At 54.1% G+C, this 17,223-nt stretch overlaps 1 protein-coding gene across 1 annotated transcript; it reads right to left on the minus strand.

Moving 5' to 3' along the window:
- Positions 1–588: 588 nt before the first annotated feature.
- Positions 589–2,027, minus strand: LOC139242835 (uncharacterized). Its single transcript, XM_070870520.1, has 2 exons — positions 1,860–2,027; positions 589–948 (listed from the first exon to the last, which is right to left on the minus strand). The coding sequence occupies exons 1-2, from the start codon at positions 2,025–2,027 to the stop codon at positions 589–591; spliced, it is 528 nt and encodes a 175-aa protein (XP_070726621.1).
- Between the last annotated feature and the right edge of the window lie 15,196 nt (positions 2,028–17,223).

The raw sequence follows: 17,223 nt of genomic DNA on the forward strand, positions 1-17,223 counted from the left end.
GTTCGGCTGGGTACGATTTCTGTTTGGTTGGGGCCATTTCCAGTTTGGTGGGGGCCGGTTTCGATTCGGTTATGGCCGGGTTCGGTTCGGTCGGGGCATGGTTCGTTTAGGTTGTGTTCGGGTTCGGTTTGGTTGGGGCTCGAATCGCTACGGTTGGTGCCGGGTTCTTATTGTTTGGGGAGTGGTTCGGTTAGGGCCGGCGTCGGTTCGGTTGAGGCCAAATTTGTTTTGGTTGGGGCTGGCTTCGCTTCGGTTGGGTCCAGTACTGTTCGGTTCAGTTGGGGGTGGTCCGGCTCGGTTTGGTTGCGGCCCAGTTCGGAAATTTGGGGCTGGGTTCGGTTCGGTTGCGGCCAGTTTCGGTTGGGATCTTGTTCAGATCTGGCCGGGTTTGGTTCAGTTACGGCCGCGTTTGATCCGGTTGGGCAAGTTCCTTTGAGTTCTGGACTGGTTCAGTTCGCTTCGTTGGGTTGGGGCCTGGTTCTGTTGGTTAAAGTTTCGCTTCGGTATTGTTGGGGCCGGGTTCGGTTCGGCCGGGTTCGGTTCAGTTGGGAATGGCTTCGGTTCGTTTGGGTTGAGGCCGGATTCCATTCAGTTGGGGCCGGGTTCGGATGGGGCCGAGTTCTTTTGGGGGCCGGGGTCCGTTGGGGACGGGTTTGTTGCGGACGGATTCGGTTCGGTTGGGCCCGGGTTCGGTTCCCTTCGGTTGGGGCTGGGTTCGGTTGGTGCCAGGTTCGGTTCGGTTGGGTCTTTCTTTGGTTCAGTTGGGGCGGGTTTTTTTGGGGTTGGGTTCGGTACGGTTGCTTCCAGTTTCAGTTCAGTTCCAGACGGGATCGGTTCGGTTGGGGGTGGGTTCAGTTCGGGCCGGATTCGTTGGGGACGGGTGCGGTACCGTTCGGTTGCTCCTGGTTTCGGTTCGTTCTGTTGAGGGCAGATTCGGTTCTGTTGGGGCTGGAATTGGTTCGTTTTGGGCCAGGTTCGGTTGTGAGTTTGATCGGTATGGTTGTTGCCAGATTCGGTTCAGTTTGGAATTGGTTCGGTTCGGTTGGATCCGGCTTCGGTTTGGTTGCGGCCGTTTTTGGTTGGGGCCAGGTTCTATTCAGTTGGGGCCTGGTTTGGTTCAGTTGCGACCATGTTCGATTCGTTTGGGGCCGGGTTCTGTTCAATTGTGGTCGTGATCGGTACGGTTGTTGCCAGGTTCCGTTTAGTTCAGGACGGGTTTAGTTCGGTCGTGGAAGGGTTCTGTTGGGGATGGATTCGCTTCGTTTGGGGCCGGTTCCCTTCGTTTGCGAACGGGTTCGCTTCGGTTTGGGCCTGGTTCGTATCGGGTGGGGCCGGGTTTTGTTCGGTTGTGGGCAGATTCGGTTCAGTTGGAGAGAGGTTCGGTTGCCACTCTGTTCGGTTCGGTTGGGGCTGGGTTCGTTTGGGACTGGGTTCGTTTCAGTTTGGTTGTTGACAGGTTCGGTTCGGTTGGGGCCGCGTTCGGTTGGGGATGGGTTCCGTTCGGTTGGGTGGGGGTTCGGTTCTGGACGGCTTCGGTTCGTTTGTGGCCGCATTCTGTTCGTTTTCGGCCGGGCTCTGTTCGGTTGGGGCCGGTTCGGTGCGGTCGGGGCCGGGTTCGTTTTGGTTCGGGCCGGGTTCGTTTCGTTTGGGTCCAAGTTCGTTTCGGTTGGGGTGGGGTTCGGTTGGGGCCAGTTTAGTTTCGGTTCGCGAGAGGTTCGTTTGGGTTTGGATTCGGTTCGATTGGGTCTGGGTTCGGTTGGGACTGGGTTCGATTCAGTTGGGGTGGGGACTGGTTCGGTTCAGTTGGGGCCGGGTTCGGTTCGTTTGTGTCCGGGTTCGCTTGGCGACCAGATCGCTACAGTTGATTTGGGGCCGGGCTTGGTCAAGTTGGGTCCCGGTTCGGTTTGGTTGGGGCCAGTTTCTATTCGGATCAGTTGTGGGCGTGTTGGTACAGTTCGGTTGAGGCCGCGTTCAGTTTGGTCAGGGCTGGCTTCGCTTCGGTTGGGGCCAGTATCTGTCCGGCTCATTTGTGGCTGGGGTGGTTCGGTTCGGTTGGGGCTGGGATCGTTGCATTTGGGGCTTGGTCCGGTTCGTTTGGGGTCAGTTTCGGTTGGGGCCGGGTTTGGTGCCAGCCGGATTCGGTTCCGTTCGGTATGGGTTCAGTTCGGTTAGTTCGGTTAGGGCCGTGTTCTGTGGGGGAAATTTCGGTTCGGTATTGTTGGGGCCGGGTTCGGTTGGCGCCAGGTTCGGTTCGGTTTGCTATGGGTTTGGTTCGGTTGGGTTGAGGCCTGGTTTAGGTTACGGTGGAGCTGAGAATGTGAAAAAGGTTTGCGAAAGTGGTAGATGGCTAGAGAAGGTAGCAAAAGGATGGAGATAGGGTATCATGGGAAAATGGCTAAAAGAAAATGTCAAGCTGAGATATTTGCAATGTCGACACAAAAAGGGGTTATTCAGAGTTGTGGTCAAACAGGAGTTACGCGAAAAGCAAAGACAGACATGAGTCACCCGAGGGGCTGCTATATCCAGCCATGAAATAGGGAAATGCTATGAAAATCGAAACAATAAACACATCCCTGGAGCCCGCCCTATTTGGAGTGTTGTTCGTCTGCAATTGGGTGTGCTATGGTGGAAATCGACCAATGATTGTATAAACTGAGAGTCACTCAAATGTGTTCTGCTGTAACAATGTTTAAGTGTTGTGCTTTTGGACTGTTACGGGACTTGTCAGGAGAGAGGAGGACTGGCTCGAACCGAGAGTGTTCCCTTTATCCTAACAGGTCCCGGCCGGAGAATCTACAGAATAATGGTCTTATGTTGCTAAGACTAAAAGTGTTGATGTGTCAGTTAATTCGCTGAAACAGATTGAAGGGAAAAGAATCCAGTATCAACAGGGCCAGGTTCGTTTCGGATGGGGATGGGTTTGGTTCGTGTGGGGCCAGGTTTTTATTGATTGCGGCCGTCTTTCGTTGGGGACGGGTTCGATACAGTTGGGACCGGTTCAGTTGCGACCGTGTTCGCTTCAGTTCGGGCCGGGTTCTGTTCGATTGAGGTCATGTCCGGTACGGTTGATGCCAGGTTCAGTTTGGTTCGGGACGGCATCAGTTCAGTTGGGGAGTGGTTCGGTTGGGGACTGAATTCGTTCATTTCGGGATGGGTTCGGTTCGGTTGGCTTGAGGCCGTGTTCGGTTAGGTAGGGGGTGGGTTTGGTTCGGTTGGGGCCGGGTTCGGTTTGGTTGCGGCTGTCTTTGGTTCGGGGCGGGTTCGATTCTGTTGGGGCCGGTTCAGTTGCGACCATGTTCCCTTCGGTTCGGGCCGGGTTATTTTCGATTGAGGTCATGTCCGGTGCGGCTGATGCCAGGTTCGGTTTGGTTCGGGACGGTTTCGGTTCAGTTAGGGAGGAATTTTGTTGGGTACTGATTCGGTTCAGTTCGGGATGGGTTCGGTTCGGTTTGGTTAAAGCTGGGTTTGGTTCGGTTGCGGCCGTGTTTTGTTGGGTCCTTGTTCTGTTGGGGCCGGTTCAGTTGGGGACGGTTTCAATGTGGACGAGTTCGGTTCGGTTGGGACTGGATTCGGTTCGGTTCGGTTGGGGCTGCTTCGGTTAATTCGGTTGGGGCCAGATTCGGTTCAGTTGTGGCTGGGTTTGGTTCTGTTGGGGACGTTTTCGGTTGGGACTGGGTTTTGTATGGTTGGTGCCAGGTGCGGTTCAGATCGAGACGGGTACTTTTCGGTTGGGGCCGGGATTGGTTAGGTACGTGTTCGGTTCATTTGGTGTGGGGCCGGTTTCGGTTCAGTTCGGGGTGGGTTCGTTTCGCTTGGGGCCGGGTTCAGTACGGAAATAATTCGTTGGTGCCGGGTTCGATTTAATTGGGTCGGGTTCGTTTCGGTTGGAGCCTGGTTCGTTTAGAGCCAGTTTCGTTTGAGGCCGGGTTCGGTTTGGGCCGAGTTCAGTTCGGTTGGGGCAAGTTCGGTTCAGTTCGAGACTAGTTCGGTTCAGAAAAGTTCCTTCAGTTGTGGCCGCGTGCTGTTGGAGACGGTTTCAGTTCGGTTCGGTTCGGTTGGGGCCGGGTTTGGTTGGGGCCGGATTCGGTTCAGATGTGTTCGGGACGGCTTCGGTTCGGTTCGGTTATGGCAGGGTCCGGTTCGGTTGTGAAATGGGTCGCTTCGGTTGAGGTTGGTTTTGGTTCGGTTCATGCCGGGATCATTTCGATTGAGCCAGGTTCGGTTGGGGAGGGGTTCGTTTAGGTTGGGGCCGGGTTTATTTGTGTTCGGTTGGAGCCTGTTTCGGTTCAGTTGGGGCAGGTTCCAGTTCGGTTGGTGCTGGGTTCGATTCGGTTGCAGCCGGGTTCGGTTCGGTTGGGGCAGGTTTCTGTTCGGTTGGGGCCGGATGAGGTTCGGGTGGGGCCGGGTTCAGTTCGTTTGGGGAGGGGTTCAGTAGGGGCCGGGATTGGTTCAGTTCGTTTCGCTTGAAGCCGGTTTTGGTTCGGTTCTCTCCAGGATCGGTTCGGTTGGGGCTGGCTTCCATTTGCTAGGGTCCGGGTTCGGTTTGATTGGTGTCGATGTCGGTTCGGTTGGGGCCCTGTTTGGTTCGTTTGGGGAGGGGTTCAGTTGCGGCCGGCTTCAGTGCGGTTGCGGCCAGATTTGGTTCGGTTGGGGCTGGCTTCGCTTCGGTATGAGGCCAGTTTCTGTTCGGTTCAGTTGGGGCTGGGTATGGTTCGGTTGGCTCGCGGTTCAGTAAATTTGGGGTTGGTTTCGGTTCGGGTGGGGCCAGTTTCGGTTGGTGTCGTGTTCGGTTCGGGCCTGGTTGAGATCAGTTGCGGACGAGTTTGGTTCGGTTGGGGCATGTTCGGTTCAGTTCAGGACCGTTTCAGTTCGTTTCGTTGGGTTGGGGCCGGGTTCTCTTGGCTAAAGTTTCGGATCGGTATTGTTGGGTGCGAGTTCGGTTTGGTTGGTGCGGTTTCGGTTCCATAGGGACGCGTTCGTTACGGTTGTGGCCGCGTTTTTTTCGGTTGGGGCCAGCCATGGTTGGGGCAAGTTCGTTTCTGTTCGGGACGGGTTCAGTTCGGTTCGTTTGGTTGGGGCTGGGCTCGCTTCGGTTGGGTCGGGTTCGGTTCGGTAGGGGCCGGGTTCAGTTCGGTTGAGGACGAGTTCGTTTTGGTTGGTGCTTGTTTGCATTCGGTTAGGGGAAGGTTTCGGTTCGGTTGGGGACGTATTCGCTTCGTTTGGCGTCGTGTTCTGTTCGGTTCGGACCGAGTTCGGATTGTTTGCGGCCAGATTCGATTGGGGCAAGTTTGGGTTCATTTGGGACCAGGTCCGGTTCGATTGTGGCCGGGATCGCTTCGGTTCGGGACGAGATCGTTTTAGATGGTGCCGGTTTCGGTTTGTTAGGGGCCGGATTCGCTTCGGTTGGGGCCGGATTCGGTTCGGTTGGGGCAGGGTTCGGTTCCAGCCCGGTGAGGTCTGGGCCGAGTTCAGTTCGGTTGGGGGAAGTTCGGTTCAGTTCGGGAAAAATTCGCTTCGGAAAGTTTCATTCGGTTGTAGCGGGCTTCTGTTGGGGAAGGTTTAAGTTTGTTTCGGTTCGCTTTGGGCCGGGTTCGGTTGGGGCCGGATTCGGTTCGGTTGGCTTGGTGCCGGGATCGGTTCGGTTGGGGCCGAGTTTAGTTCATTTTGATCCGGTGTCAGTTCGTTTGGGAAGGGGAACAGCCGAGTTAGGTTTGGTTCGTTCCGGTTGGAGTCGGTTTTGCTTCGGTTCTGGCCAGGTTCCGTTCGGTTGGGGCCTTGTTCCATTCGTTTGGGGGGACCGGGTTCAGTTCGGTTGGGGATGGTTTCCATTCAGTTCTGTTGCGGCCGGGTTCGTTTCAGTTTGGGCCGGGTTCGGTTCGGGTGTGGCCAGGTTCAGTTCAGTTGGGGAGGGATTCGTTTCGGTTGGGGCAAGTATGTTTCGGTTGGGGCCGGGTTCAGTTGGGGCCGGTTTCGGTTCATTTGGTGCCGGGATCTGCTGGAACTGAGTTCGGTTCGCTTGGGGCTGGTTTCGGTTCGGTTGAGGACGGGTTTGGTTCTGTTGAGGCCTGGTTCGGTTCAGTTGGGAACGGGTTCGGTCCGTTTGGGTCCGGGTTCGGATCGGGTCGGGCCGGGTTTGGTTCGGTTGGGGCAGGTTCGGTTCGGTTGGGACGAGTTTAGTTCGTTTAAGGCAGTGTTCCATTCGTTTGTGGAGGGGTTAGGTTGGGGCCGGTTTCGGTTCTGTTGGGGCCGTGGTCGGTTCGGTGTGAGGCGGGTTCGGTTCGGTTGCGACCGCATTCGGTTCCGTTGCGGCCGAGTTCGGTTCGGTTGAGGATGGTTTCGGTTGGAGATGGGTTTGGTTCCGTGGGGGCCAGGTATCTTTTTGTTAGGTTGGTTCCGTGTTCGGTTCGGTTGCGGCCGGGTTCGGTTCCCGCCGGATTCGTTTCCGTTCGGTCCGCGTTCAGTTCGGTTCGTTCGGTTGGGGCCGTGTTCTGTTGTGGAAAGTTTAGGTTCGATATTGTTGGGGCGGGATCGGTTGGAGCTGGGTTCGGTTCAGTTAGGTATGGGTTCGTTTAGGTTGGGTTGAGATCTGGTTTAGGTTCGGGTGGGTCCAGGTTCGTTTCGGTTGTGGCTGGGTTTATTTCGGTTGGGGCCGGGTTCAGTTCAGTTTCGGACGGGTTCGGTTCAGTTGCAACTGCGTTCGCTTCGGTTCGGGTCGGGTTCTGTTCGACTGGGGTCATGTTCAGTATGGTTGGTGCCAGGTTCGGTTTAATTTGGGATGCGTTCGGTTCAGTTGGGGAGGGTTTCGGTTGGGAACTGATTCGGTTCAGTTCGGGATGGGTTCGGTTCGGTTGGCTTGAGGCCGGGTTCGGTTCGGTTGGGGCCGGGTTCTTTTTGGGCCGGGTTCTATTGGGGCCGGGTTCTGTTGGGGCCAAGTTCGATTGGGGCCGGTTTCACTAGAGGACGGGTTCATTGCGGACTATTTCGGTTCGTTTGCTGCCGGGTTCGGTTCCAGCCGGATTCGTTTCCGTTCGGCCCGCGTTCAGTTCGGTTCTTTCGGTTGGGGCCGTGTTCTTTTGTGGAAAGTTTAGGTTCGATATTGTTGGGGCATGGATCGGTTGGAGCCGGGTTCGGTTCAGTTAGGTATGGGTTCGTTTAGGTTGGGTTGAGATCTGGTTTAGGTTCGGGTGGGTCCAGGTTCGTTTCGGTTGTGGCTGGGTTTGTTTCGGTTGGGGCCGGGTTCGGTTCAGTTTCGGACGGGTTCGGTTCAGTTGCAACTGCGTTCGCTTCGGTTCGGGTCGGGTTCTGTTCGACTGGGGTCATGTTCAGTACGGTTGGTGCCAGGTTCGGTTTAATTTGGGATGCGTTCGGTTCAGTTGGGGAGGGTTTCGGTTGGGAACTGATTCGGTTCAGTTCGGGATGGGTTCGGTTCGGTTGGCTTGAGGTCGGGTTCGGTTCGGTTGGGGCCGGGTTCTTTTTGGGCCGGGATCTGTTGGGGCCGGGTTCTGCTGGGGCCGGGTTTTGTTGGGGCCAAGTTCGATTGGGGCCGGTTTCACTAGAGGACGGGTTCATTGCGGACTATTTCGGTTCGGTTGCGGCCTGTTTCGGTTCCAGCCGGATTCGTTTCCGTTCGGTCCGCGTTCAGTTCGGTTCGTTCGGTTCGGGCCGTGTTCTGTTGTGGAAAGTTTAGGTTCGATATTGTTGGGGCCGGGATCGGTTGGAGCTGGGTTCGGTTCAGTTAGGTATGGGTTCGTTTAGGTTGGGTTGAAGTCTGGTTTAGATTCGGGTGGGTCCAGTTTCGTTTCGGTTGTGGCTGGGTATTGTTTCGGTTGAGGCCGTGTTCGGTTCAGTTTCGTACGGGTTCGGTTCAGTTGCAACTGCGTTCGTTTCGATCGGGTCGGGTTCTGTTCGAGTGGGGTCAAGTTCAGTATGGTTGGTGCCAGGTTCGGTTTAATTTGGGATGCGTTTGGTTCAGTTGGGGAGAGTTTCGGTTGTGAACTGATTCGGTTCAGTTCGGGATGGGTTCGGTTCGGTTGGCTTGAGGCCGGGTTCGGTTCGGTTGGGGCCGGGTTCTTTTTGGGCCGGGTTCTGTTGTGGCCGGGTTCTGCTGGGGCCAAGTTCGATTGGGTCCGGTTTCAATAGAGGACGGGTTCATTGCGGACTATTTCGGTTCGGTTGCGGCTGGGTTCGGTTCCAGCCGGATTCGTTTCCGTTCGGTCCGCATTCAGTTCGGTTCGTTCGGTTGGGGCCGTGTTCTGTTGTGGAAAGTTTAGGTTCGATATTGTTGGGGCCGGAATCGTTTGGAATCGGGTTCGGTTCAGTTAGGTATGGGTTCGTTTAGGTTGGGTTGAGGTCTGGTTTAGGTTCGGGTGGGTCCAGGTTCGTTTCGGTTGTGGCTGGGTTTGTTTCGGTTGTGGCCGGGTTCGGTTCAGTTTCGGACGGGTTCGGTTCAGTTGCAACTGCGTTCGCTTCGGTTCGGGTCGGGTCGGGTTCTGTTCGACTGGGGTCATGTTCAGTATGGTTGGTGCCAGGTTCGGTTTAATTTGGGATGCGTTCGGTTCAGTTGGGGAGGGTTTCGGTTGGGAACTGATTCGGTTCAGTTCGGGATGGGTTCGGTTCGGTTGGCTTGAGGCCGGGTTCGGTTCGGTTTGGGCCGGGTTCTTTTTGGGCCTGGTTCAGTTGGGGCCGGGTTCCGTTGGGGCCAAGTTCGATTGGAGCCGGTTTCACTAGAGGACGGATTCATTGCGGACTATTTCGGTTCGGTTGTGACTGCTTCGGTTCGGTTCGGTTGGGGCTGGTTCGGTTCATTCCTTTGGGGCCAGGATCGGTTCGGTTCGGGCTTGGTTTGGTTCCGTTGTGGCTGGGTTCGGTTGGAACTTGGTTCGGTACGGTTGGTGCCAGTTTAGGTTCTGTTCGGGACTGGTTCTGTTCGGTTGGTACCGGGTTCGGTTCTGGACGTGTTCGGTTCAGTTGGTTTGGGGCCGGTTTCGGTTCAGTTCGGGGTCGGTTCGTTTCGGTTGGGGCCGGGTTCTGTTCTGGACAAATTCGTTAGTGCCGGGTTCGGCTCGGTTGGAGCCATGTTCGATTGGGGCCAGTTTCGGTTCGGGCCCCGTTCAGATTGGGCCGAATTCTGTTCGGTTGGGGCAAGTTTGTTTCAGTTCTGGACAATTTCTGTCCGGACGTTTCGTTCGGTTCTGGCCGGGTGCTGTTGGCGACAGTTTCAGTTTGGTTCGGTTCAGTTGGAGCCGGGTGTGGTTAGGGCCGGATTCGGTTCACTTGGGTTGCTGCCGGGTTCGGTTCGGTTGGGGCAGGGTCCGGTTTGGTTGTGAAGGGGTTCGCTTCGGTTAGGGCTGGGTTTGGTTCGGTTGGTGCCAGGTTCGGTTCAGTTGAGCCGGGATTGGTTGTCGAGGGATTTCTTTCGGTTGGGCCAGGTTTGCTTCTGTTCGTTTGGAGCCTGTTTCGCTTCGGTTGGGGTGGTGTTCGGTTCGGTTGGGGCTGGGTTTGGTTCTGTTTGGATCGGGTTCGGTTCGGTTGGGGCCGGGTTTGGTTCGGTTGGGGCCGGGTTGATTTCGTTTGGGGAGGGGTTCTGTAGGGGCCTGGTATGGTACAGTTCGTTTCGGTTGCAGCCGGCTTTGGATCGGTTCGGTTGGGGCTGGGTTCCGGTCGGATGGGGCCGGTTTCGGATCGGTTTTGGATGGGTTCGGTTCGCTTGGAGTCGGGTTCGGTTCGTTTGTTGCCTAGTTCGGTTGGGCCGAGTTCGGTTCGGTTGGGGCAGGTTCATTACAGTTGGGGCCGTGTTTTGTTCGGTGTGGACGAGTTTGGTTCGGTTGGGAATGGGTTCCATGCGTTTTGGGAGATGTTCGGTTGGGGCGTTATTTGATACGGTTGGGGCCGGGTTCGGATCTGTTCGGGCCGGGTTCGGTTCAGTTGGGACCAGGTTCGGTTCAGTTGGGGCCAGTTTATGTTCGTTTCAATTGGGGACTGGGTTCGGTTTGTCGGGGCTGGCTTCGCTTCAGTTGGGTTTAGTTTCTCTTTTGCTCAGTTGGGGCTGGGTTCGTTTCGGTTCGGTTGGGTCCGGTTTCGTTACATTTGTAGATGGGTTCGGTTCGGTTGGGGCTGTGTTCGTTTCGGGCCGTGATTCAGTTCAGTTGGGACCGATTTTGGTTCGGTTGGGGCAAGTACGTTTCAGTTCAGGACGGGTTCAGTTCAGTTCATTGGGTTGGGGACGGGTTCTGTTGGGGAAAGTTTCGGTTCGGGAATGTTGGGGCCGGGTTCTGTTGGGGCCGGGTTCGGTTCAGTTCGGGATGAGTTTTATTTGGTTGTGTTTAGGCCGGTGTCAGTTCGGTTGCGGCCAGGTTCTGTTAAGGAAGGGATCGGTAGGGGCCGGGTTCAGTTGGGCACGATTCGTTGCAGACGGGGTCGGTTCGTTTGGGGCTGGTTTCGGTTCGGTTGGGGACAAGTTCGGTTTGGTTGTGGCCGACTGGACTTTGGTAGTGGCCGGTTTCGGTTCAGCTGTGGGCAGGTTCGGTTCAGTTGGGGACGGGTTCGATTTGCTTGGTGCCCGGTTCGTTTCGTTTGAGGTCGGGTTTGGTTCGCTTGGGGCCGGTTCGGTTCGTTTGGAGCCAGGTTTGGTTCGGTTTGAGCCGGCTTCGCTTCGGTTGGGGCCAGTTTCAGTTCGGTTCATTTGGGGCTGCATTCGGGTCGGGTCGGTTCCGGCCCGGTTCGGGATATTTGGGGCTACATTCGGTTCGGTTTGGGCCAGTTTCAGTTGCGTCCGGGTTCGGTTCTGGCCGGGTTTGGTTCAGTTGCCGCCGGTTTTGAATCGGTTGGGGCATGTTCGGTTGAGTTCGCGACGGTTTCTGTTCAGTTCGTTGGGTTGGGGCCAGGTTCTGTTGGTTAAAGTTTCGGTTCGGTATTGTTGGGGCCGGGTTCGGTTGTGGCCCCGTTTGGTTCAGTTCGCGATGATTTCGGTTCGGTTGGGTTGAGGGCGGGTTCGATTCGGTTGGGGCCGGGTTCGCTTGTGGCCGAGTTCGGTTGGTGCCAGGTTCAGTTGGGGATCGGTTCGTTGCGGGCTGGTTCGTTTCGGTTGGAGCCGGGTTCGGTTCGGTTCGGATGGGGCGGGGTTTGTTTCAGTTGGGGCCGGGTTCGGTTGGGACTGGGTTCGGTAAAGTCAGTGCCAGTTTCCATTCAATTTGCGACGGGTTCGTTTCGGTTGAAGTCGGTTTCGGTATGTTTGCGGCTGTGTTTGGTTGGGGCCGCGTTCGGTTCAGTTTGGGTCGGGTTCGGTTCATTTGCAACCATATTCGCTTCGGTTGGGTCCGGATTCTGTTCGATTGGGGCCTTTTTCGGTAGTGTTGGTGCCAGGTTCGATTTAGTTCAGGAAGGGTTCGGTTCCATTGGGGAGGCGTACGGTTGGCGCCAATTACGTTTCGGTTGGGGCCGGGTTCATTTCGGTTGGGGCCGGCTTTGGTACGGTTGGAGCCGGCTTCGTTTCAGTTGAAGCCAGGTTTGTTTCGGTTGGTGCCAGGTTAGTTTCAGTTGTGTAGGGGTTCAGTTGGGGCCAGGTTCGGTTTGGTTGGGGCCAGGTGCGGTTCGGTTGGGGAATGATTCGCTAGGGGTGGCTTCGCTTCGACTGGGGCCCGGTTCGGTTCAGTTGGGGCCGGTTTCAGTCCGGTTGGTGCCAGGTTCCGTTCAGTTGGGTTGGGGTCGCGTTCGTTTCGGTTGAATCCGGTTTCCTTTCGGTTTGGTTGGGGCCAAGTTCGGTTTGTTTGGGGCCGGGTTCGTTTTGGTAGGGACGTGTTCGGTTCGTTTGGGGCCAGGTTCGTTTCGATTGGGGACGGGTAAGGTTCATTTGGGGCCGGGTTCGGTTGGGACCGGGTTGGTTCGTTTGAGGCCCGATTCGCTGAGGTTGGAGCCGGGTGCGGTTCGGTTGTGACCGGGTTCGGTTCGGTTGGGGCCAGTTTCTGATTGGTTCAGTTGGGGACATTTCTGTTCAGTTCGGTTAGGGCTGGGTTCGGTTTGCTTGGGGCCGGCTTCGCTTTGGTTTGGGCCAATTTCTGTTCGGTTCAGTTGGGGCCGGTTTCAGTTTGATTCGGTTGGGGCCGTGTTCGGTACGGTTGGCACTGGGTTCAGTTCGGTTGGGACTAGATTCGTTTCGGTTTGGGTCGAGTTCTGCTCGGTGCGGTTGCGGCTGGGTTAATTTTGTTTGGAGCCGGGTACGGTTTGGTTGGGGAGTGGTTCGGTTGGGGCTGGTTTTCTTTCGGTTGGAGCCGGGTTCGGCTCAAAAGAACATAAAAATTAGGAACAGGAGTAGGCCATCTAGCTCCTCGAGCCTGCTCTGCCACTCCTAAAGATCATGGCTGATCTGACCGTGGACTCAGGTGCACTTACCCGCCCGCTGCCCATAATCCTTAATTCCCTTATTGGTTAAAATTCTATCTATCTGTGATGTGAATAAATTCAATGAGCGTGTCTTAACTGCTTCCCTGGGCAGAACATTCCACAGATTCACATCCCTCTTAGAAAATAAATTTCTTCTCAACTCAGTTTAAAATTGGCTCCCCCGTAATTTGAGGCTGTGCTCCCGATTTCTAGTCTCCCCGTCCAGTGGAAACAATCTCTCTGCCTATAACTTGTCTATCCCTTTCATTAATTTAAATGTTTCTATAAGATCACCCGTCATCTTCTGAACTCCAACGAGTAAAGACCCAGTCTACTCAATCTATCATCATAAGGTAACCCCCTCATCTCCGGAATCAGACTCGTGAAGCGTCTCTGTATCCCTTCCAAAGCTACTATATCTTTCCTTAAGTAAGGTGACCAAAATTGCACGCAGTACTCCAGGTGCGGCCTCACCAATACCCTATACAGTTGCAGCATGGCCTCTCTGCTTTTGTACTCCAAACCTTTCGCAATGAAGGCCAACATTTCATTTGCCTTCCTGATAATCTGCTGCACCTGCAAACTAGCTTCTTGGGATTCATGCACAAGGACCGCCGGGTCCCGGGCACCGCAGCATGTTGTCATGTCTCCCCATTCGAATAATATTCACTTATACTGTTTTTTTTCAAAGGATGATGACCTCACATTTTCCGACATTCCATCTGTCAAAACTTAGCCCATTCGCTTAACCTATCTAAATCTCTTTGCAGCCTCTCGGTGTCCTCGACACAGCCCGCTTTCCCACTAACTTTGTGACATCAGCAAATATTGTGACACTAAACTCTGTCCCCTCTTCCACGTCATCTATGTATATTTTAAACAGTTGTTGTCCCAGCACCAATCCCTGTGGCACACCACTAACCACCGAGTTCCAACCCGAAAAAGACCCATTGATCATGACTCGCTGCTTTCCGTTAGCCAGCCAATTCTCTATCCCTGCTAATACATTTCCTCGGACTCTGTGTACCTTTATCTTTGGCAGTAACCTTTTGTGTTGCACCTTTTCGAATGCCTTTTGGAAATCTGAATAGCCACATCCATCGGTACACCTCTATCCACCATGCTCGTTATATCCTGAAAGAATTCGAGAAAATTACTAAAACATGATTTCCCCTTCATGCATCCATGTTGCGTATCTTTGATTGCACTATTCCTATCCAGATGTCCCGCTATTTATTCATTAATGATAGCTTCAAGCATTTTCCCCATTGCAGATTTTAAACTAACCGTCCTATAGTTACCTGCCTTTTGTCTGCGCCCTTTTTAAAACAAAGGCAGTATATTAGCTGCTTTCCAATCCGATGGTACCTCCCCAGAATCCAGAGAAATTTGCTAGATTATAACGAATGCATCTGCTATAACTTCCACCATCTGTTTTAATACCCAGGGATGCATTTCATCAGGACCACGGGATTTGTCTACCTTGAGTCCTATTAGCCTGCCCAGCACTAGCCCCCTAGTGATAGTGATTGTCTCAAGGTCCTGCTTGAACCGAACCTGGCCCAAACCGACCCGAATCTGGCCCCAACCGAACCCTTTCCAACCGAACGGAACCTGGCCCCAACCGAACTGAACCAGGCCCCAACCGAACCAGGCCGCAACCGAACCAAACATGTCGCAATTGAATCGATGCTGGCCCGCACCGTACCGAACCGTTTGGTTTGGGGCAGGTTCGGTTCGGTTGGGGCCGTATTTGGTTCGGTTGGTGCCGGGTTCTGTTCGGTTCGGTTGGGGCCGGGTTCGGTTCGGTTGGTGCCCGTTTCGGTTCGGTTGGGGGAGGTTTCGGTTATTTTGGGGCCAGGTTAGGTTTAATTTTGGAGGTGTTCGGTTGGGGTAGGGCTTGCTTCGGTTGGGGAGGTGTTATTTTGTGACCGGGTTCGGTTGCGATTGGGTTCTGTTTGGTTGGGGCAATATTCGGTTCGGCTGGGGAGGGTTTAGCTTGGGGCCAGGTTCGCTGCGGTTGGGGAGGGGTTCAGTTGGGACCGGGTTCGGTTCGCTTCGGGCTGGCATCGATTCAGTCAGGGCCATGTTTGGTTTGGTTGCGGCCTGGTTTGGTTGGGGCCTGGTTCGGTTCGGTTGGGGCCAGTTTCGATTCGGTTGTGGAGGGCTTTGGTTGGGGGCAGGTATGGTTCGGTTGGGGCCCGGTTCGGTTCGGTTGGGATGGGGTTTTGTTCAGTTGGCTGTCGGCTTCGGTTCGGTTGCAACCAGTTTCTGTTCGGTTCGGTTGTGGCCAGGTTCAGTTCGTTGGGGATGGGTGCTGTTCGGTTGGGCCGGGTTCGGTTCGGTTGGTGGCTGGTTCTATTCAGTTAGGGCCGGGTTCGGTTGTGGCCAGTTTCAGTTCGGTTGGTGCCGTGTTTGTTTCAGTTCTGGCCAGGTTCGATTGGGGCCGGTTTCGCTACAGTTCGGGCCGGGTTCGGTTTGGGGCGGGTTTAGTTCCCCTCGGACATTGTGTATTGCGCCCCCCCCCGGAACTTGTGTATTGGGAACCCCCTGCGACAATGTGCATTTGCCCCTCCTCCCTGGAATTAGTGTATTGGTACCCTTGGGACATTTTATATTCGGCCCCCCCGGGACATTGTGTATTGGCCCCCCCCAGACATTGTGTATTGGGCCCACTTGGGACATTGTGTATATGGCCCCTCTGGGATATTGTTTATTGGGCTCCCCCCGCGACATTGTGTCTTGGGCCCCCTCGGGACATTGTGTATTTGCCCCCCCCAGGACATTGGGTTCCCCCCCCCCCCACGGAGCATTGTGTATTGGGCCCCCCCGGGACATTGTGTATTGTGCACCCATGGGACATTTTGTATGGTGCCCTCCCTAGACATTCTGTATAGCCCACCCGGGACATTGTCGAAAAGAGAGTAACAAATTAAAAAGCAATGTGAATAATGTGGCCAAGGTTAGTGGGATACTAGAAGATTGGGAAATTTTAAACGACAGTAACGAATGACTAAGAAAGCAATAAACAAAGTAAAGATTGTTAGCGTTAGTGTTTTCTCTGAAGAATCACTCAACACTCAGGGTCGGTTCCAATGCTGAAGCAGCTTTATTACGCTCAGCGGGAAGGAAAAACTCAGGACCGTATCCAGGTTTCTCTTCACAGAACAAAGAGTTACATGTACCTTTATATGTTTTACAACAGTTAAAAAACAGCTTTCTGCAGTTACACAGCTCATCACGGCTGGACACAAGCCAATCATAACGATTATAGATTACATATAGGTTTTTTAATCCAATAGAATTCTCCTAGTAACCAGGGAACCATTGTCAATTTGGGTTGATCGATGACTTTATATGTTCTCTCCCTAGTTCTTTCATCTGGGAGAAATAATTGGTTTGTAGCCTTGTTTACAGCAAATGGTTTCCCTCTTATCTTTCTTCCTGGGGAATTAATTGGTTTATGGCCTTGTTCACAGGAGATGGCTTCCTTCTTATCTCTGCCTTCCCAGGCATTCCTACAGTGGGCCTCACAGGGTTATTGCTCGGTCAGTGAACGTTCAACAGTTCACAGTTTGACTACCTGATTTCCCATAATGCCTGGGCAGCCATTTTATGTGTGTGTCCATTTAAGCTTATGTGAGTTCTAAATATCCAGCAGGTGCCTAATGCCTAAGTCTATATATATCTTTCGACTCTCTACAACAATTCCCCCTTTCGGTAAAGGGACTAGCCCTAGTCCCCTTTTAACCGAAATACTGCCTTTATCTGATATTTGTGCACGGCCCGGTATTCCTTGCCTCAACGTGCTGGCCAGTCACGCGGTTTCAGGAGTTCCGGTTGCTCAAATCAAATTAACAAAGGCTAGCTCCTCCCGTCCCCTTATCAAACAGACTTGTTTAATATCCAGGGAACGGTGATTGGTCCGTTTCTGCCGTTTGTGGCGCCTGCATACCTGGCAGGCCATCACGCCCCATGTTATTGCTAAGATTAATTGTATTCCGACCAGTGTGTGTGAAATAATTCGAATCCATGGGTGGATGTTCACATTTATTCCCCAGTCCCAGACCTTTCTCCACCAACTCTGACTTTGTAAGTCTACCTCGGTATCTTCTTTGATTTTAGTTTGTAGCTGGTGATAGAGTTTTACAGATTGACCCACTCTGAGCCTCAACTCCCGTAATACTTCGGTTAGATGTGGGATAGGGACCTGCTCTGGCTCGTCATAATCCTGCAAATGATCATGGAGCTGATCAGTTACTTCAATAACTTCGGACTTCCGGCGCCTAATCTGGGTGATATGCGCTTGCCCGATCGCGACAGGTCGTAGTGGTGTAAAGCAAAAGTTTGGCTGCGGTATAGGGCACTGCAGGTCATTATACTGGTATGAACGCTCAGTAGTAGAGACGCAGTATCTTCCCCTCCCTCCGTAGCCTGCCCTCGCGAAGTGCATGTGTGCGGGCACTATTTCTAGTACACACCCATTGGTTCGGTTAAACCCGCACTCGTCTAGTTCGCCTCGGCCCACCGGGTGAGGGCATACTGTGATTTCCCCCCTTTGCTTGCAATCTGCTAGGGAAATCCCGGTAAGTATGTTGTTTCGACGAACGGCAGAGGTGGTGGTCAGGTAGTAGCGTATGGAGACATTTTCCCGTATTACTCCGATATTCTCTAGTTGGTATAAGGGGAACGGCCCTGAGTCCGGCGTTGCTATGGGGATCAACAGGACTATCCCTATCCCGGTAGTCCTACCCATCTGGCAATCTGGAATTGCGGGGTATACTCGGGTCAGTCCCTTCAGAGTACAATTATCCAGTGTCCCCCTTTGGTTCGCCAACTGAGCTA

The sequence above is a fragment of the Pristiophorus japonicus genome, unplaced genomic scaffold (genome assembly GCF_044704955.1).
Source record: "Pristiophorus japonicus isolate sPriJap1 unplaced genomic scaffold, sPriJap1.hap1 HAP1_SCAFFOLD_149, whole genome shotgun sequence".
Classification (NCBI taxonomy): Eukaryota; Metazoa; Chordata; class Chondrichthyes; family Pristiophoridae; genus Pristiophorus; species Pristiophorus japonicus.

Bases quoted from the DNA above. Each gene is read 5' to 3' on its own strand.
- LOC139242835 (XM_070870520.1), bottom strand. From the start codon at position 2,027: ATGAGCCGGACAGATACTGGCCCCAACCGAAGCGAAGCCAGCCCTGAC. The intron at 949-1,859 runs GTAGCGATCTGG...AACCAATTCCAG, and splicing joins AGCCCGGCCCCAAATCAACT to CCCCAACAGAACCGAATCTG.